The sequence below is a fragment of the Hevea brasiliensis genome, chromosome 12, assembly GCF_030052815.1.
Source record: "Hevea brasiliensis isolate MT/VB/25A 57/8 chromosome 12, ASM3005281v1, whole genome shotgun sequence".
Taxonomy (NCBI): Eukaryota; Viridiplantae; Streptophyta; class Magnoliopsida; order Malpighiales; family Euphorbiaceae; genus Hevea; species Hevea brasiliensis.
This window is the reverse complement of record NC_079504.1, coordinates 25,442,967-25,465,176: the sequence shown is the minus strand read 5'-3', so window position 1 is coordinate 25,465,176 and position 22,210 is coordinate 25,442,967. Positions and strand designations below refer to the sequence as shown.

Below are 22,210 nucleotides of genomic sequence, written 5' to 3'. Positions count from 1 at the left end.
GAGATGTCAGTTGATACAAGGCAAAGTATCTAATTGATGTTCACTAACTTTAAAATTGCAAAACTTTGGCAATTTGATTGGACAAAGAAATCAGATCCAAGAAAGTTCTGTAATATTTGAAGTTAAAATCATTTGTGCCCTTTGCAGGATTATTCATACCCAGAAGAAAAGGAAAGAAAAGGTTTACACCAGATCTATCTGCATGGTATGGAATGAGCAAAAAAGCATTATATTTGGAATGAAATTGTATAAACAAGAAAACTGGTGAAGAAAAAGCCTCAATCCTACAAATTTATATATTACACTTTAGAATAAGAACAACATTTTACAAAGATTATATCATGATCATGTATTGTATTTATATTTCACCGGCAAAAGTTTTGGGGCTGCGGGGTTCTCAGTGTTGTGAATGAATTGCAAGTATGAAAAGGTGTTTCAGTTAAGGTCAGAACCCAATGGTGATGAAGATGCCCCCTCCATATTCCTCCCCAAAGGCAAAGGCGAAACTCCAGTAGTCTGATATGAGGAAAATGATGACGGAGCTGGGGCAGAAGCTGAAGCTGCAAAGGTTGAGAAAGTACTGCCATTGCTGCTCATGTTGATGCTTGTGCCAAAAGCTAAGCCTTCAGTTGTTGCCTTCGGAGCGGGTGGTTTCTTAATCTCTGTTATTCCCTCTAGCATTTGCACTACTTTTCCCATCATTGGCCTATGAGATGGTTGCTCTTGGATACACCAAAAGCTCACCTGAATTGCCCTTGTTGCTTGCTCCATATCCACATCTTGATCATCAAGCTTTTTGTCCACAATGGCATTCACATTACCCTTCTCGAACTCTTCATAAGCCCACACAGAGAACTTTTTCCGATTTGTTTCTTCGAAGACCTCAAAATTCCTTCTTCCACTCACTAGCTCCAATAAAACCATACCATAACTGTAAACATCAGATTTGGAAGTTATGGGAAGATTCGCAAGCCACTCCGGTGCCAAATACCCTCTTGTCCCTCTTACACTTCTGAGAGTTCTATACCTATGATCTTTAGGATTTATGAGCTTCGCAAGACCAAAATCTGACACCTTGGAATTGTAATTCTCATCTAAGAGGATGTTTTCTGGCTTGATATCACAATGAACAATGCAATCTCGACATTCCTCATGAAGATATGTGATTCCTCTTGCAGTACCAAGGGCAATGTTAAATCTTTGCTCCCAGCTCAACAATTTCCCTGACTGCTCAGCTGGAGTGAAAAGGAAATTATCAAGTGACCCATTTTTCATGAACTCATAGACCAAGAGCCTATGCCGTCCCTCAGAACAAAATCCAATCAATCTCACCAAATTCAAATGGTGAGTACTACTTATAGTAGCAACCTCCATCCTGAACTGTTTCTCACCCTGCTCAATTCCCTCAAGCCGCTTAACTGCAACTACTGTTGTATTAGCAAGAATGCCTTTATAAACAGCTCCAAATCCTCCCGCACCAAGCTTCTCCTTGAATCCCTTTGTTGCACGATTCAGGTCGTTATACGATAACTGCACAGGCGCACCAGAGGCATACTCAAGAAGTGCATACTGAGCTGACAAACTGCCAAATTTGGGACTATTTCTACTGCACCACCACCACATACCACTCTCTATAGCAACCAAACCAACAAGGGTAACCACAACAACAACAACAAGAAGCCAAACCCGAAGTCTACTTTTGCTATTTCCATCAATTTGCAAATTAGGTGTAGGGTTTGGTTTCACCGGTCCACAAACCTTGACATATGAAGTACTAGGAAGTGATGGGTTCTGATAACCACTAACAAAGTCTGATGTTTTTAAGTAACACAACCCAGTTCCATCCGACAAAGATGTTGAGGCAGCACAAGAACTTCCAACAAGACAATTCAACCTACAAGCTGATATTCCCACAAAGAAAACCTGAGAGGATATCTCAGGCTGGTAGGTCAAGAACTTGGCATGATCCATCTCCAACATAGTTGCACTCCCAGGACAATTCTCAATCTCCACCTTTCTTTTACACCCTTTTCTACTATCATTCACATCAACAGGCTCAAAATTCTCAGATGGACATCCACAAATGGGATTCGAACCCGAATCATTGTAACTACAAATCCCCAAGTTCCCACAATATCCAAAAACTTGACACTGATCAGCCAAAGCTGCCCATCTCATAGTTGTTATTCCACTACCTAAAGCAGAACTATAAATCCTCAAATTCCCATCACTGTCCAACTTTAAAAACCTCAATATGTCAGCGCCTTCTGCATAATCATTACTATAAGCCACAATATATGCACTAGTTAAAGTCAAATCAGAAATGGATAAAATCCCAATTGGCTGCAATCCCAGAACTGGCGAACTCAAATTAGAACCAACAGATGAATTCAAACCTTGATTCCAGTAATCTATGCTATCATTCCATCTCAGCGTGAGATTTCCATAATTACGAAGCTGAAATGAGTAAATACCAGATTTAAGAACTTGTTTTACCGTGAAATTTTGACCTGGGACTATGGTATCCGTGGGATTCTGAAAACTCGACCACACCGAAAAACCACTGCGATTACGAAGGACTAAATTGCCGGAATCATCCAGCGAGGCAGAGGTCACACCAAGATGGCTAGTGTTGGAGTCCCAGACGACAGCACCAGAGCCGTTGACGAGTTGGAGAGTACCATTAGAGCGGAAATGAAAGGCTCCATCAAAATCAACGGAAACGGAAGGGCCACCAGCGGTCCAGATTGGCACACCACCAAAGTAGTTAATGGCGGCGACATAGCCAGAATCCACCTGGACAAATCCCACAAAAAATGTGGTGTTGGGGGAAAGCCAAGTCTGGTTTGGGTTAGAAGCAGACAGGGAGGAGCCGGGCGTAATTTGAGCAGCGGAAATGGAGAAGAGAAAGGAGAAGAAAAGAGGGAAAATCAGAGATCGGAGTTCCATTTCTGAGTGAGTTGCAGGTGCAGGCACTGTTATCAGAGTGATGGGTTCTTAAAATAAGTTAATGAGGAGGAAGAAGAGGATGAAAGGGAAGACTTTGACTGAGCAAGGGATTGGAGTGAAGGAAGGACTTTGGACGATTGCTGTTTTGTTCGTTCTCTCTTCTGTAATTATTTGATTTTGTTTGGTGCTTTTCCTTCACGAACCGGAGGAAACTCTTGTTCGTCTTCTTCTTCTTCTTCTTCTTCTTCTTGCCGTGTGGGGTTCGGTTTGCTAGATAATTTTCCTACTCACTTTGAAAAATGTATGTTACATCATAACGAACTAATATTTTTTTTTTAATTTTTTTTACCCAATTATTTGCAACCATACCCAATTATTTGCAATTTTTCTTTTAATTTTTAATTAATTTAAATAAAATAATTTTAAAAATATATAATGTGATTTAATGCATTATTATTTAGGTCAAATTGTAAAAAAAAAAAAAAAAAAAAAAAAAAACTCAAACTTTACGAGTTTTACAAGTTTTACCTATTGTAGTCTTTTTTTTTCATTAATTTTGATATAATTTGAAATTTTTGTGGTAATTGTGATCCACGTACCAAATTAAGTAAAGTGAAAACTAGTTTTGCGGTTGACGTAATAAAAAAAATTTTTTATATATGTTGTTGTCATGCGTTAATTAATGTAATATGAATTTTAATTTTTTAATATATTATTATTAATGTAATAAAAATATTATTATTTTATATATTATTATTAATGTGATATATAAAAAAATTAATTTTTTTTTATTTTCATTAATTATAATAAATTTTATATGTTTATTTTATTTATAGTGAATTGATTAATTTTAATTTAATTTAATTTAAAATAATACTCTATTACTGAGAGAGAGAGAGAGAGAGAGAGAGAGAGAGAGAGAGAGAGAGAGAGAGAGAGAGAGAGAGAGAGAATCCTATTTTTTTTATGATATAATTATTTTTATATGTGTATACAATGTATTATTTTTTAGCTCATCGAATGTACTTTATAATTTGCTTGTGTATAAATTTTTTTAGACAAAGGTTGGTGGAGGTTAGATGATCATGGATGGGGAGAGGGAGGGAGAGAGAGAGAGAGTGGTGGGCGTAGGATATTTTTTTAATTATAAATAAATAAAATATATCTATTTTCATAAATAAATTTTATAAATATTGACAAAAAAAATATGAAGGGAGAGAGTAGAGTGAGCATTATTCAAATTAAATAGAATAAACAAAATCAAATCACCCTAATTCAATAATTAAGGTTAGTTTTTAAGGTAATTCGGTTTGATTCGATTTTAGATTTTGAGAATTTTAGTTATTTCGGTTCAGTTTAATTTTGAAAAGAAAATATTGATTAAACTAAATCAAACTAAATTATTTTCTTAATTTTTAAATTGCTTTACTTTTATAGGGAATTTATGTGTTATATATATATATATATATATAAACTGTTTAATTTCGTTAATTAATGGTTATTAGATTCAAATTAAGGTAAAAAATCATACTAAATAACTTGAAAATCAAGTTTGAATAAAAAAACTAATCAAAGCCCAAAAACCAATCAGTTCGAATCTAATCCAACTGAATTAGGATGGTTTGGTTTGGTTAGTTTTTATGCATTTTAATTTGGTTTGATTTCTAAAATATGAAAATTTAGTTAATTCAATTTTGATGGTTTGATTCAATTCAGTTTGGTTTGAACTGCTCAATCATAGAAGAGAGAAAATATTTTTGGTATTATGCTAAGTAATATACATTCTTTTTTTATATAATTTAATTAAGTAATAAAATATTAATTTTAACTAACTTAGGTTAAAATTAGTTAATGATCTATAAATAAAATAAATTTACAGAATTGACTATAATTAATATAAGTTAAAAAGTTTTGACTTTTTTTTATTATTAAAGTTAAATGTGCAACAACATATAAAAGTTACGATATTATTTTTGCCACATTAGTCGATAAGTCAGCAATAAATAATAAAAAAATAAAGTTTATATCATATCAATTATCACGTCAGCACTCAAAATAGTTAAGATTAGTCAATTGGCCATGAATAATACTAAAATTTTAAATTATAGTAAAATACTATAATTAACAAAATTCCCAAAGTTTAAACTTTTTTTTTTACCATTTCACCTATTTTTTAATAAATAAAATTTTTATTTTTATTAAATTGATATCTTATAATTTAATATTATTATATTATCAATTTAACTTAACTTAATCTAATGACTAAAATCATATCACTCATTTGATAAACTCATATCCGAATCCCTACACCCTAATCTCACTTTTTTTAAAAACATCATTACATTATCTTCCACCTGTTAATGAAATATTAATATGGTAATATCTTTCGCATTAACCTGCATTGACATGTCAGCATTTTAAATCATAAGATATAATTTAATGAAAATAAAATTTTTTATTTATTAAATAATAATGTATTAAATCATAAAATACATTTTTAAAATAATCCTTTATATTGATATCAATTATTTGTAAAATTTTAATGTAAGTAACATGTATCTACATTATTAATAAATTTTAATTTAATAGATTAAATTATATTAAAGACACAAAAATTTTAAATTTAAATTTCAATCGTACTAAATAAATAAATAAAAAATAAAAGTGTGTATATGGGCTGAGAGAATCAAGAGAGCAGCGTAAATTTTTAATTTTTTTTAAAATTTTTTTAAAGAATACAAAAGGTTTTGACTCTAGTCAATCTTTCCCAATTGCCCACTAAAATTAATGCTTGGATCGCTCCGCACGGCCAACCTTTGACAATTTGGGAGCAATAACTCAATTTTTGTTGTTTTAGAGGTTAATTATCAAAAATTTCATTGTACTTTTATAAAAATTATTAAATTTTAAAATATTTTTATAAAATTATTAAATTTTATTTTTTTATTATAATAAAAAATTAAAAATTTTTGGATCAATCTGTTAATTTGTTAATTATTTTATAAATAAAATTACTTAACTAATTATTTTTGATAGAGAAGAGAGAGAGAGAGTAGAGTTTAATGACAAAAAGGTAGCTAGATATATTTTATATACTCTTTTTAAAAAAATTAATAAAAGAAAATAATTTTATTTATAAAATAATTAATAGGTCAATAAATTAATTTAAAAATTTTTAATTTTTGATTTGAAATCAAATTAAAATTTAATAAATTTAATAAAAAATTAAAATTTAATAATTTTTATAAAAATACTTATAAAATTAAGTGAATAAATATGATATTTACCTTATTTTATTGTGGTAACTTTTTTTTTTTAATAAAAAATGACAATAAGATGGATTAGGAGTGGGATTGCTCCCTTGTCTCCAACTTGTAGAGGATTAAGGTAGGGGTGGGATGGATTTCTTTATAAAAGTTTTTTCTTTTCATTTTTTTGATTTATTATTATATAATATAAATTTAATTAGAAATATATATATTTAATATATTTTAATAATATACTTTTTAAATTATCTTATTTAGGTAATTATATATATAAATAAATTAATAATAATAATAATAATAAATCATTTTTAAGGTAGGTTTTAAAGATTCGATTCTCCCACCTTTAGCTTACGCAATATAAAAATAAAATAAAAATAAAAAATGAAAAAAAATTATATATAAATCAAGTTGAAAACAATTGCCATCTCTATTCTGTGATTATAAATATAACATTTGGCCTTTAAAATCATCACCCATTATAGAGAGGGAGAGTTTGAATGCATGTATTAAAAATTAATTAGGGCATTAAATGCAATGGCACTTTGTTAAAATGACTTAAAAAAATATAAGAACAAAAAATCCATAAAATAGGCAAGTTGACGACTAATTAAATGATAAAAGCAGAAAGAAAAGTAGTAAACGGATGAATGAAATAAATGAGCTGAGAAAACAAGTGAGGTTGTACTATGAGCTACGTGTATTGCTCTCGAATCTCATATCAAAAGAACTACTTGTTCTTGTTGCTGGGTTGACCAACTGTTTCTCTTTTAAGTTTTATATATATACTTAATTTAATTTAATTTAATTTAATTTTTATTTTAAAAATTTAAGATTAATTACATAGATTCATTTTCTTCACTCTAAATAATTTTTAAATCCTCAGAAATATGAAATATTTTTAGATTATATTGTACTACTCTCATCCAAGTTAATTTAGGTCTATCACTTTTTTTCTTTCTATCCTCTAACCTAATGTGTTCTACTTGTCTAACTGGAGCCTCCGTATATCTACGCTTCACATGATCAAACCACCTTAATTTTTCTTCTCTTAACTTATCCTCAATTGGTACCACTCTTACCTTTTCTCTAATACTCTCATTACGGACTTTTTCTAGTCTAGTATGGCCACTCATTCACTTTAACATTCTCATATCTGCAATTCTTATCTCATACGCATACAACTCATTTAGTGCTCAACACTCACTACCATATAACATAGCCGGTCGTATGGCTGTACGGTAAAATTTTCCTTTCAACTTATTGGGAATCCTGCAATCATATAAAACTCCCGTGGCACGTCTCCACTTCAACCAGCCAATTTTATTCATATGACTAACATCCTCTTCACATCCCCCATCTACTTGAAGGACTAAGCCGAAATATTTAAAGTGATTACTTTGGGACAGTACCACTCCATCCAAACTAACTCCTTCCCTATCACCAGTTTAGCCTTCATTGAACTTGCAATGCATGTATTCTGTCTTCGTTCTACTTAACTTAAAGCCCTTTAACTCTAGAGTACTTCTTCAAAACTCTAGCTTTCTATTGACTCCTTCTCGCGTCTCATCTATCAGAACAATATCATCCGTAAACATAATGCACCAAGGAATACTCTCTTGTATATGTTTCATAAATTCATCTAAAACTAATGTAAAAAGGTAAGGGCTTATAGCTGATCCTTGGTGTAATCTAATTGATATCGAAAAGTCTCTTGTGTCCCCTCCCACTGTGCGCATAATAGTAATTGCTCCTTCATACATATCTTTCAACACTTGTATGTACCTAATAGATACCATCTTTTGTTCTAACACATTCCATAAGACATCTCTTGAAACACTATCATAAGCCTTCTCCAACTCAACTTAACTCAACTCAACTAAGCCTTTATCCCAAAATTTTGGGGTCGGCTATATGGATTCGCTTTCTCCACTTTAAACGATTTTGGGTTAAAGCCTCAGAAATGTATAATACTTCTAAGTCATGTTGTATTACTCTCCTCCAAGTTAATTTAGGTCTACCCATTTTTTTTCTTTCTATCCTCTTACATAATGTGCTCAACTTGTCTAACTGGAGTTTTCGTATATCTACGCTTCACATGACCAAACCACCTCAATCTCCCTTCTCTCAACTTATCCTCAATTGGCACCACTCCTACCTTTTCTCTAATACTTTCATTACGGACTTTGTCTAGTCTAGTATGGCCACTCATCCACCTTAACATTCTCATTTCTGCAACTCTTATCTTAGACGCATAGAACTCCTTTAGTGTCCAACACTCACTACCATATAACATAGCCGGTCGTTTGGCTGTACGGTAAAATTTTCCTTTCAACTTAATAGGAATCTTGTGATCATAAGCCTTCTCCAAATCAATAAAAACCATGTGTAGTTCTTTCTTCACATCTCTCTCCATCAAGCTTCTAATGAGAAAAATCGCTTTTATAGTTGAACGATCAGGCATAAAGCCAAATTGATTGAGAGAGATAGAAGTATCATGACGTAGTCGATGCTCCACAATTCTCTCCCACAACTTCATAGTATGAATCATGAGTTTAATTCCTCTATAGTTTGAGCAACTCTGTATGTCTCCCTTATTTTTAAAAATAGATACTAAAATGCTCCTCCTCCATTCATTAGACATTTTCTTTGAGTTTAGAATCTTATTAAATAATTTAGTTAATCATGCCACTCCCATATCTTCCAAACACTTTCACACTTCAATTGGTATTCCGTCGGGTCCACAGGCTTTACCCACTTTCATTCTCTTAAGTGCTTTCTTTACTTCTAAAGATCTAATCCTTATAGTATAATTCACATTATTTTCTATTATTCTATAATCTATATTCACGCTATTACCATTTTGACTATTATTGAAGAGATCATTAAAATAATTTCTCCATCTTTCTTTAATGTCCTCATCTTTCACCAAAACTTTTCATTCTTTATCCTTAATGCACCTAACTTGATTGAGATCTTGATATTTCCTTTCTATCCTCCTTGCTAATCTATAAATATCTTTCTCCCATTCTTTAGTTCCAAGTTTCTCATATAACTTTTCAGAGGCCTGTGCTCTTGTTTGACTAACTGCCTTTTTTGTTTCTTTTTTTACTATCTTGTACTGTTTATGTGCCTCATTATTATCACATTTAGGTAATTTCTTATACCATTCTCTTTTTCTCTTCACTGTCTTTCGTACTTCCTCATTCCACCATCATCTCTCTTTTGAGGGTGGTCCATGTCCTTTTGACTCTTTAAGTACTTTTCTAACTACTTCTCTAATCTTTGATGCCATCTGTATCCACATATCATTGGCCTCCATATCCAGCTTCCATGCTTCGGACTCGAGAAACTCATTTTTGAACTTCACTTGCTTTACTCCTTTGAACTCCCACCACTTTGTTCGTGCTACACTATTTCTTCTGACCTTACTTAAATTGTTCCTAAACTTGATATCCAAGACCACTAACCAATGTTGACTTGTTAAAACCTCTCCTGGAATGACCTTGCAATCCTTGCATAGAGCTCTATTTGTCTTCATGGTTAAGAGGAAGTCGAATTGGCTTCTATGTTGCCCACTTTTGAAAGTCACTAAATGTGACTCTCTTTTTATAAAGTAGGTATTTGCTAGTATTAGGTCGTATGCCATAGCAAAATCTAGGATGCTTTTTCCCTCCTCATTTCGACTGCCAAAACCAAAATCTCCATGAACATTCTCATAATCTTACCTATCACTTCCTACATGTCCATTTAAATCTCCACCAATGAAAACATTATCTTTATTCGGTATGCTTTGCATTAAATCATCTATATCTTCTCAAAACCTTTATTTACTCTCACTATCTATTCCTATTTGTAGGGCATAAGCAATAACTATATTTATTGTTTCTCTTTTTAGTACTAACTTTACTTGTATAATTCTATCTCTTACTCTTTTCACAGCTATTACAGCATTTTTCAATATCCTATCTATGATTATACCCACTCCATTCTTATTTCTCTCCTTTCTGGTAAACCACAATTTGTATTCTAAATCATTCACTTTCTTGCTTTTCTCTCCTACCCATTTAGTCTCCTGAATGCAACCAATATTCACCCTTCTCCTTTCTAAGGTATCCACAAGCTCCATTAATTTTCTTGTAAGTGATCCAACATTCCAAGTACCAACCCTGATCCTCCTTCTATCCTGTTCCTTCCTAATTGGTCTCCTTCTATGATATCTTCTATTGTTTTCTATATTTATCTTGTATTCTATTCCACCATCTGTCCTATGAACTAACTTTTTTACCCACACCTATCCATGATGTGGGAACCTTTGCTCACTTAACACTACACCCGGGCACCGGCATGGCGCGTCGCTTTCGGTGAACGCCATACACCCTTGCATATTTCTCACTACACTCGAGCTCCGATGTAGCGCGTCGTAAGTAGAGGACGCCTGAACGTTTATATCATGTGAATCCATATCATAAGGTGTGACAAAATTTTTACGCTGGTTGTCACCTACCATAACCCTCTTCCTTTATCTAACTAAGAAATAACAAAGAAAACTAATAAAAAGAACGTAGCACAAAGCTTCTTAAATTAGTTGGCTAAATTCTCTTAAAGAAGAAGCTTGAAATATCATGTCCAAATAAGAAAGAAGACTTCTAAAATTTAGGTGCCTTATGATGGATGAGAAAAGAAAAGGAATCTTGGAAAATTCAAAAAGTTGCTTAATTAAAAGTGATTTTCTAAAATGTTTCTTAACAAAAAATGATTCCTTTTCTAATAGTCAAGTTGACTTGACAAACTCCTAAGGAAAGATTTCTAAAATTATTGGCCCAAGTTCAAGTATTGATTAGTCTTTAATGTCAACTTCAATTAGGCCCATATATCAAGTAAACTTTCCATAGCATTTGAGTTTGACTTTTCTATACTAAACCATTCTAGGCAGCTCCATACACGCCCGATAAGCTCTCTCAAAGGACTTGACCTTTTCCTTCTTAGGCTCCCATGTGTTATTCCTTAACAACTTAAGTTTGAACTTTAATTTAGAGCTCCTCTTTTTTAACATTCAATAAGCTTAATTCTTTAACATAAGCCTATCCAAAATTAAATTCTATGGCACGCCTAGCATGCCTCATGTTGCACGTTGCATGCCCCATGCCAAAGTCACATGATCTTAACATTTGCTTCTATCTTTTATACCTACGGTGAATGATGCTTAAACGTGCCCTAAACCTAAAATTTCCATGTTTTAGGCTAAGAACTTGCTTCTTATAACTTATATGAATCGTCTTCAAAGGCCCTAATTTTGTTGAGTTACTCTTAGGCACATCATATGCATACCTTAAAATATCAAGAATTATAGTACTGCTCTAATGATGATCTATTTCAAAATAGTGACTTTAATAATCAACAACCCATAAAAAAAATCAAATATCAAGAATTAATTGTCCCTGCGACTGAAAACGTGGAAAGACAATATATCATATATCTCTTAAATAGTTGATTTAATATCTCTTAAATGAGGCCTTTTTTTTATAGTACGTGTGTGAATCTGAATCACAGTAGCACTCCAAGGGCAATCAATGAGATCAACTAATACATACCTTAATTTATTGATGAATTCTGAAAAAACAACTTTTATTTTTAATATTAAAATATAAAAATTATATTGATAAAAAGAGTTAACATTAATAGGTATTTAAAGATATAGTCTGAGAAAGAGAATTCAATTCCAACCTCTCTATTGATTTATAAATCCTAATATTCATTATATTTATCAAGAATTGAATTAAATGAGAATTATGCATGTCTCATTATGTATCTTGTTAATATTATTTAAAAACTAAATAATTAAAAAAAATTATTATTTTTTTTAATTTTAGTTAAAACTTTTAATTTTATTAATTTAATATCAAACTTTCATATTAATTTTAATTTTAGAATTAACTTAATTAAATAATTTAATTAACAAATTAATTTAAATATTTACCTATATTATTTTCAAATTGATAAAAATATTATTTTAAATAATTTCTCAATCATTTTGAAAGCTACAATTATATTTATTTTTGTTATATTACTTGCTCATATTTTACTTTTTTTTAAAAATATTTAACTTAAATTTGAAATAAAATATGAATTAAAAGTATAAGTTGAAAGAGAGAGAAAAATATTAAAAATTAAGTTAATAATATTAAATATATCATTCATTTATTATATTTTTTTATTAATATGAAATTTATTAAAATTAATAAAATACTTAAATTATTGAATAAATTAAAAAATTAAAAGGAGTAGCTAAATTAATAATGAATAAAAAAATTATTTTTATCAATTGATTAGTTGAATTTAAAAAAAAATAAATTTGATGCTAAAATTGAAAACAATTGAAAAGGCTTATAATCAAATTAATACAATTAAAAATTTTGACTAAAATTAATAATTGACATAATTTTTTTTTTATAATTTAGCCTTATTTAAAATATTATATTTTTATTTTAATTTACTTAAGATTTTCAAATTTATCGAAAAATTTCCAATAATATTTGAATTAAAACTTTTAATTTACCTTTTTTTTAGAATTTAATTGTAAAATTTTAATAATTACTATTTTATTTTAAATTAACTTCAAGCAACTTTTTTCCTTAATGAAAAATTCAAAGATAGCTTTTTTGGTAAGTGATTATAACCTACACATTATTAATTAATTAAAATTTTTTCCATTAAATGAGCATTTATGCAGTTGATGTTGTTGAGGTAAAAAAAAAAAGGTTCATAAGAAACTCGTTTGAATAGAAATTGAACCTCTCGTTGTTATAATTAATATTTATCATATGCTATGGGTATGACAATGTTCACACCTTTAACGAAAACTGTTAACCGTATCACACTTTTCAATTGCCCATTTGATCTTTGAAAAAGAAAAAGCCAAAATGATCTTAAAAACAAGAATAAATAAATAAATAAATAAATAATTAAAGTTCTGTTCGACGTTAAAGTTTTAAAGGATAAAAAAAATTTTTAAGAAAAAGTATCATTTTAAATATTATTAAAAAAATAATTTAAAAAAATATTTTATTATTTTAAAATTTTTATAAACAGAACGGATTAAATTTAATTTTAAATAAGTTTTTAATATACTCTAATTAACATATTTAAAAAAATATTTTTTTTTCAACAATAATCTTAATATCAATGCCAAACAAGTTTTAAAAGAGTTATTAATATTTGAATGTTTATTTGTAATTTTATTTAATTTTTTTGTCAATTTTATTTGTGCTTGATAAATTTAAATAAATATTAATTAAAATAAGACATATAATAATAAGGTATTTAAAATTTAATTTGTAACGCAAAATCTCATGGTCCTTAATTTAAGTAGTATAGAACTCATGTGATATTCTGTAATCAGTTTTTAGATAATTTATATTGACATGACACTTATCGAATTAAAAATTATATTTTTTCTCTATTAATTTGACACTTATCAAGAAAAAAATTTTAAATATGTTCTTTATATAATTATAGTTTTAATTATTCAAATTATCATACTTTAGCAACTCAAAACTTGTTAATCCGAAACTATTAATTCATAAAAATATAAATTTTTAATTTGATGAATATTACATCAGTATAAATAATTTAGATTTTGAATGTCACGACTCAACCTATGGGCCGGATCGGCACTAGGACCTGGGCCAGCCTAAAGCCCCTAACTCAACCTATGGTTTCTTCATGAAAAATGTAATAAATTGTCCTAGGTTTCATTTTCAATTAGCCTCACACTAATTGGAGCAACATAATTCAACTTATGGCTTAAAAACCACACTGGACTTAAGGTTCAATTTAGAGATTCTATTTACTCATGGTTTTCTTTTGATTTCATGCAATTTCTACTTGATTTGCATGCTTACAAAGATTAAAAAAGGAAAAGAACTTGTTTAGTGCACTAACCTTATTTGATGGAATTCTCAACTTGATAAACCTCCAATTCTCCTCTTCTTTTTGCTATTAGACACTTTAGCAAGGTCTTAGGACAATTTTTAATATTGGGAACTATAATTTTTGTGGTAAAAATCTAAGGAAATTCAAGCTTAAATTCAACAAAAATGGAGGAGAGGGAAAGGGAAAGAAATTTGGCCAAGATGATGGGAAAAGAAGAAGAAGACTTCTCTTTTGGCTTTTTGTGACTTTGTCTTATTTTTATGTATTTATCCACAATTTACTTAAATTAAATTCTTAATTAGGTCACCATGACCTTATGCTTATGTCATTATTTGAGTTTTAATTTCTTTTTCTTTTTCCTTCTTTTCTACTAATTTTTTAATTAAATTTTCATCCATATTTATTCACATTTTATGTCATATAATTCACTTACTTAAATGGATAAGTTGGTAAAAAATCATCTCTGAAGGTGAAATGACCAAAATGCCCTTCGATTTGCTTACTGAGCTAAAATTATCTGTACCGATTGATTTAATTTTTTTTTTTTTGTGTTTTCTTAGCAATTTATTGTCATCGAAACCTCAATAATCCTTTCATGGAGTCCTAGAAATTATTCCACCGGGTTTCCCCAAGGGTCTAGGGTTGGCAACTGTCTTTACAGTAGCTTCCCGTTAGGTCACCCATCGCCGGAACCTCGGCTCATTTAACTGAGTTGTATTTCGCTTCTTTTACTTTTCTTTAATTTTTACTCAGTCTATATTCAGTCAATTTATTTTTTCTCACTCGAGTTTAAGTGTAGTTCCAGACATCCTGACTGTTCGCTCAGACGTTAGTCATTGAAATAGTGAAACGTACGGACTACCTAAAGTGAGGGCGTTACAAACTTAGTTAGGGGAGTTGCTATCCTAGAGAAATTCTTTACAAAATGCCTATGGTAGCTAGCTAGGCCCAGAAAATTTCGTACCTTAGTGACTGTTGTAGGCCTAAGCCAATCAGTTACCGCTCAATTTTCTTGGGATCCACTTGAATATCTTCACTAGAAACCACGTGTCCTAAGAATGAGATGCTTTTTAGCCAAACTTTACATTTTGAAAATTTGACATATAGCTGGTGCTCCCTCAAAGTCTGCAACACCATCCTCAAATGCCACTCATGTTCTTCCTCGGTCCGAGAGTATACCAAAATGTCATCTATGAATACGATGACAAAACGGTCCAGGAATGGCCTGAACACCCTGTTTATCAAGTCCATAAAGGCCACTGGTGCATTAGTGAGTCCAAAAGACATCACTAAGAACTCATAATGACCATATCTTGTCCTGAATGCTGTCTTGGACACATCCTCATTCCTGATTCTTAACTGATGGTAGCCTGATCGTAGGTCTATTTTAGAAAAGAATTTAGCCCCTTGGAGCTGATCAAACATATTATCGATCCGAGGAAGTTGATACTTATTCTTCACAGTCACCTTGTACAACTGTCTATAATCAATACACAACCTCAAGGACCCATCTTTCTTTCTCACCAATAGAACAGGAGCACCCCAGGGGGAGATACTTGGATGGATAAAACCCTTGTCCAGAAGCTCTTGTAGTTGCTCCTTCAGTTCCTTCAATTTTGCTGGGGCCATCCTGTAAGGCGGTATTGATATGGGGTTTGTACCCGACACAACGTCAATTCAGAACTCTATTTCCCTTCCTGGTTATAACCCTGGAAGCTCCTCAGGGAAGATATCCATAAATTCTCTGACAACAAGAATATTCTCAATGTTAACACCTTCTACAGATGTATCTCTCACCAATGCCAAATACCCTTGATAATCACGCCTCAACATTTTTCTAGCACTAATTACTGACACCAAGTTATATGGAGCCACGCTCCTGTCACCATCAAAGCTAAACTCTTCCAGACCAGGTATATGAAAGGACACCTTTTTGTTCCTGCAGTCTAAAGTGGCATAATAAGTTGCCAGCCAATCCATTCCAAAAATTACATCAAAATCCATTATTGGTAGAGGAACCAAGTCTGCTGGGAGGATCCTTCCATCTACTACCTCTGGGCTACCCGAAAAAACTATATCCACATCTATGTTGTCACTAAGAGGGGTAGCTACAGACAAGGGGAATTCTAAAGTTATAGGGTTCCTACCCAATCTCATGGTAAAAATAGGGGAGACAAATGAGTGCGTAGCACTCGAATCTATCAAAACACGAGCCTCATAGAAACAGACTAGAAGAATACCTGCCATAACTGCATTGGAAGCCTGAGCATCTTGGTGTGTCAAGGTGAAAACCTGAGCTTGACCCCTACCCTACATTGCAAAACCCTGAAATTGACTTCTACCTCCTGACCTGCCTCCAAATCCATGTCCTCCTTGTCCTTGGCCTTGTTAGCCACTGAACTGACTGCCTGCCATGCTGGAAGCACCAGGATACAATCGACGAGGAACATTTGCAATAGAATCCTGTGACCCCATCTGTGGCTCACTGAACACAGGACATTCTCTAGCAAAGTGACTCTGCTGGCCACACTGGAAACATACTCCTGAGCCCATCATACAAGGTTCTGAATGTCCTCTTTCACACTATGTGCAAGGTGCCAAGGAGGATCCTAAACAAGACCCAGAACAGCTGTAACCCAAACTGTGACCACTGCTGGATCCGTACCCTGGTCTAAATCCTCGAGATTTGTGTTTAAAACTACCATTCTTGTTATTTTTACTCCTTCCTCTGTAGTGACTTTGGCCTCCACTGTCTGTGGTACCCATGTAGGGAACACCTGAAGAATCCTCTGCTCTATTCTTCTTTGCCTTTCCACTGTCATCTCCTGTATAGCTAATTTCAATCTGTCGGGCTCGATTAACTACTACATCAAAAGACTGATCAGACATCATGGTCAGGTTTGCATACCTGTTGTGTAGTCCCTTTAGGAACCTCTTTACCTTCATACTTTCTGTAGCTACTATTGTGGGGGCATACCTACTCAGTTCTAAAAATTTTGTAGCATATTCATCTACGGATCTGCCATTCTGCCTTAAGGCCTCAAAGGCCCACTGCTTTTGACCTCTGAAGCTTTCTGGCTCAAACCTATTGATGAATAGTTCCACAAACTGGGTCTAAGAAAATCCCTCAATACGAGGTAGTATGTAGTCTGTCATCCACTGCCTTGGCACTGGCCCCAATACATGCTGCACATACTCTATAAGTCTCCTATCAGTTAACTGCAACTCCATCCCTGCCTGTTTGCAGGAGTTCAAAAACCAATAGGTATCATCGGACACATTATAAGTACCAGGCACCAACTTCTTGAAATTAATTATTTGTTTATAAGGTTCCCCTTTTAGTGCGGTGGGCTGCTACTGTTGTGAAGGGTGGACCATATATTGTGCCATCATATCGATGGTTCTCTACAATCCGGCTAGGGTAGCTACCACAAAAGACTTGTTCCTGAATTGGTGGCGGCTACTCTTCTACTTGAGTAGCTCTAGGTCTCCTGCCCCGCCTTCTCGGGGCAGGCGCATCATCCTCCACTGACACCTCATCTGGCACATCCCGTTTTGGTGCAGTGGCAGTTCTTCTACTTCTACTCATTTTCCTGAAATTCAACAACATTAGCCCACAAAAATTCAAAACAGCATATTACACAGCTCTATAGACTTATATTTACACACAATTATATAAAGCAGAAACTAGAAGCAAAGATGACAATGCAAGGATGAATGGGAACCCTATTCTCCGCATGTGACTCCTATTAGACTCTTTCTAAAACTTTAGACATATACTCCCTATGAATCTAGAGCCTAAGCTCTAAAACTACATTTGTCATGACCCAACTTATGGGCCAAACTGATACTAGGACCTAGGCCAGCCTAAAGCCCCCGAGGCCCGAAGTAAGCCTAATTATTCCTCAACCCAATCCAAAGGCCCATTTGGGCTCAATTTTTAGAATTCAACCGGACAGAGTCCGGCCATAAAATGGACCATATAACGGAAAGTTTTTTACTCACTCAATTTGTAAACACAATATATAATAATTTGGGGAGCTCAGCTCACCCTCCACATACTCATAATATCATAAAATCCAATGGGAGCTCAGCTTTCTCATCTAATCCAGTCATGCATGCATTTAATAGGTTTACAGATTTAATATAACAATATATTATAGTCCCAAACTAATTAAAATACTCATAACACATGCGAAGTCTAAAATTTGATTAAATTGTATAAAATACATTAGATATTAGTAATTGACCTGCGAAGAAGAAGAGCAGGTTAGTCACAACAAGTAATCCTCCTGTAGCCTAGAAAAATAAGATGAATAGGAGTGAGTGTTCGACTCAGAGAGTAAAATACTAATTTTAACCATAATTTCTATAGCTATTTAAAGCTAATGCATCATAAGAAGTGGAATGCAACATTATCATAAATTTTATACAAATCACATCATAACAGTAAAAAGGCAATTTGGAGCACTCACACACCCAATAATGTTTAAACAATACATATATGGGAGCTGATCTTCTATACAGCTCTCTTAATCCAACCTGTGCCAGCGAGTGTCTCTCAAGTCGAACTTTCACTTAATAAACTAAATGCGGGGCAGCGAGTGTCTCTCAAGCCGTGCCTACCCCGACTTATCCATAAAGGACAGGGTCCCAACGAGTGTCTCTCAAGCCGCGTCTACCCATCCTATCCATACCCAATACCACAAACCACACGCACACCAACGCACGCACACTGCTCCAAATTAACATAAACAACAACCATGACAATTCATCAATTAAGAATGCATTATAAAATGTGCCTAGTGTTTAACTACATAGATACATATTTATAAATAATGCATGGGCATGTTTGAACATATAATAATATTGAAATTATAATTAAAATTAATATTTTACTCACAGACTTAAACCGAGATCACTGTGGCGGCTGAACGGAGAAGGAAGGTTGTCCCGGCTCACCTGATAAATTTCATTATAATTATTTAATACATTTGATTCAATACAAGTTTGAAAAAGACCAAAGACATCCTAAGTCATGCCAAAAATTCGGCAGAGTCTCCCCTATACCTAGAACCTACCCAACCTACAAAAGGGTTCAAAATACACTTCTATATCCACAAGTCATACATCCACAACTCAATCACATCATATGGCCCCTCCTGGGCCCATCTAATAGTCAACAACCACAATTTGAAAAATTATAATTTAGTTCCTACAATTACCCCTTTTTGCAAAAATTGCCTAAATGAGCTCTAAAAATTCGAAAACTTTTCCCCGCATTCCTTAGCAATATTATTAAGCTAATGCAAAAGGAATTATATTTTTCTAACTTATCACGAATATTTTATAAATTTTTAATCAAAATCAGGCACTAGATAATTAAGAAAAAGTAGGGTTCGGGTTTACTTATGCCAATTCTGACCCTGGAGATGCGTTCGGGACATCAGAAAAAGGTGGGGTAGCCTATATACTCAACCCGGTTCTGAAGCTTTCCCGGTAGTCTATCTGTCTGGCCTGAAATTGTAGACCTGAGCAACTATCAAATTTTCGCGAATTGAATGTACCTACGTGAAGCCCACAACACGGGGTTAGTATATAATTTTTACGGAATTTTCTAAACTCGTTTAATGCTCGAAAAAATATTGCAAAGTTTTGCTTGACCCACCAAAAAATGGTATCTAAAAAATTTGAAATGGGTTTTCCCACGAAGCTCTCGACGAGTGGATTACTCTAGTACTTTCCGATTTTTTGTGGGATTTACGGTTTTCGAGAAATCTAGCCCTAAAATCAAAATGGGCTAAAACTTCCCGAGTAAAAATTGGACAAACCGCTCAATGGATTGTTGTGTTCTTGGTGTCTATGAAAAGCTCTCGAGGTTTAGATGTGTTTTGGGACAAGACCCGATCCAATCGGTAGTCAGATTGGCCAGAATCCGCCCGGAAAGCCGAAGTGTCACGCTGTGCGTTAAAGGGACTGCGCGCGTGTTTTTTCGGCCACTGGAGCAGCAGCCGGCGGTGGGGGGGGGGGGGTTCCTGGAGGAGCGCTGGCGAGCTAGAAAGGGAGAGGCGGCGGTGGGATGGCAAGGAGAGGAGAGAGGAGAGATAAAAAGGAAAGGGAAGGAAAGGGAGTGGGGCGCGCGGAGGAAGAAAAGAAAAAGAGAAAGAAGGCCGCTCCGATTCGACAAATCTAACCTGATCTGATTCGATTCAGCCTGTCCGATTCAGGATACCCGAATTTGAATTTTTATTCTGCCCTGGGACCAAAAATGAGATCCAAAAATTTCGAAAAAAATTTCAAAAAACTCAGAAAAATTCGTAGATTCTAAATATATTTTTAGTTTTGCCACATGGTCTTTAAATAAATTTTTAAAAATCATCAAAGTTTTATATTTTTGGAAAATATAACCCAATTTTAAAAATTCAAAAATTTTCAAATGATTTCCTAAAATTTAAATAAAATAGAATATTAATATCTATCCATAAAATAATTAATTTAAAAAAATTAAGGGTGTTACATTGAAATAAATGAGATTTTTTTAAAGGGAAATAAATGAGATTTAATATAAAATATTCAAGAAAATTAAGATTCAATGATTTAATCCATAATCAGAGGACAAATAAAGCAAACAGAGTTTTATCGAAGAGAATATATATAAAATATGTGAATATAAGAGTATTTATAGAGTTTTAAATATTAATTTAAGTAAAAATTAATTTAAAAAACTAATTAAATAGAAATAAAGATTTTAACAGTCTGTTAAAAAAAAAAGACTTTAACAGTCTTAAATTAATTAGAAAATTAAAATAAAACTTTTCTGAAAAATAAAGAAGTCCACTAAAACTAGAAATCCAACTCAGAATAAGGAAAAGGAGTTTCGTAGGCTTTCTCCCAATGGTCACGCGCAAGGCCATGTGCTTCTCTGCCAAAAGCACAAAACGTCCGCTCTAGTGTCACACGGCCGTGGGACATCCCATCCATTGGTTTGCTCTCTCCCTCTTTTGTGAGTCACGGCATGGCCATGTCAATGATCTCCAATCCATGGCTTGATCGTGGGACTTGCTGGACCCTTTTGATGCCCTTCATCACAAAAAATTTATTATTATTATTTCAAGTGGAAAATCGGAAAAAGTATTTTTCATTATTCCGTCAATTTATTATCAAAAGAAAATTTAAATTAAACGGCAAAAATAAAAACAGAAACAAGAATTAACCCTGAAAAGGTTAATATGAAAATCCCTTTTAAAAACTGTTAGAAATTACAACTTGTTTGATTTAATGATTGGTGTTGCTAAATAATAGTAAAATGATTAGAGATACAGCTAGAACAATAGTTAGAGTATTTTCTATATCTGTAAAAATATAGAGAGCATTTAAGGAAATACTAGATTAATAGCATGATTTATATTTTTATATAATGAAAATAAATTATAATTGTTTTATAGAAAAAGAAAAAGTGATATTGTAACTCAAGATAAATAATGCAAGCAGATTGCATTGGCAGCTACCATAGTGAAAAGAATGTTCGAAAATAACTTTTTTTTAGAGAGAAGGGGTAGAGCTATTGGTAGAGCTGACAATTCGTGTTCAAATGTTGTGTTATAATATATAAATTGTAACACCCCTCACCCGTTTAAAGTGTAGTCGAACAATGTGTGCTATATTCAATGTCGGAGTACCCTATCCTGTCTTGTCGTGTACAATATTAATTTAATATCTATTTAATTATATTATCTTACATGTAAAATTTTTTTTTTATCGCATCTTATTTTCATGAAGACCCAGATAGAGTCTCTTTTATTTTATTCAGTGCATGGCGATTCCACTGTTACCTATTAAAAACATTTTATATCTATTTTGTATTCTCATACATCATCTCGTTGCTCATATCAATTTCGATGTATTATATCATATCATAGCTCATAAAATTTTCAAGAAAATAAATTTGATTTCATTCATATAAAATTCATACATTCATATAAAATTTGTATACAATAATTTATAATTTATTTACATTCACAAAATGATTTATATCTTTTACTTACATACAATAACCAAAATGC

General features: G+C 32.6%; 1 protein-coding gene across 1 annotated transcript; it reads right to left on the bottom strand.

The window, feature by feature from the left end:
- Positions 1-213: 213 nt before the first annotated feature.
- Positions 214-3,097, bottom strand: LOC110640525 (G-type lectin S-receptor-like serine/threonine-protein kinase At1g34300). The gene has a single exon (XM_021791852.2). It carries the CDS (start codon positions 2,947-2,949, stop codon positions 436-438), a length of 2,514 nt encoding a protein of 837 aa, XP_021647544.2. The 5' UTR covers positions 2,950-3,097; the 3' UTR covers positions 214-435.
- Positions 3,098-22,210: the final 19,113 nt, after the last annotated feature.

Excerpts from the sequence above, each read along its gene's own strand:
- LOC110640525 (XM_021791852.2), bottom strand. The coding sequence starts at position 2,949 with ATGGAACTCCGATCTCTGATTTTCCCTCTTTTCTTCTCCTTTCTCTTC.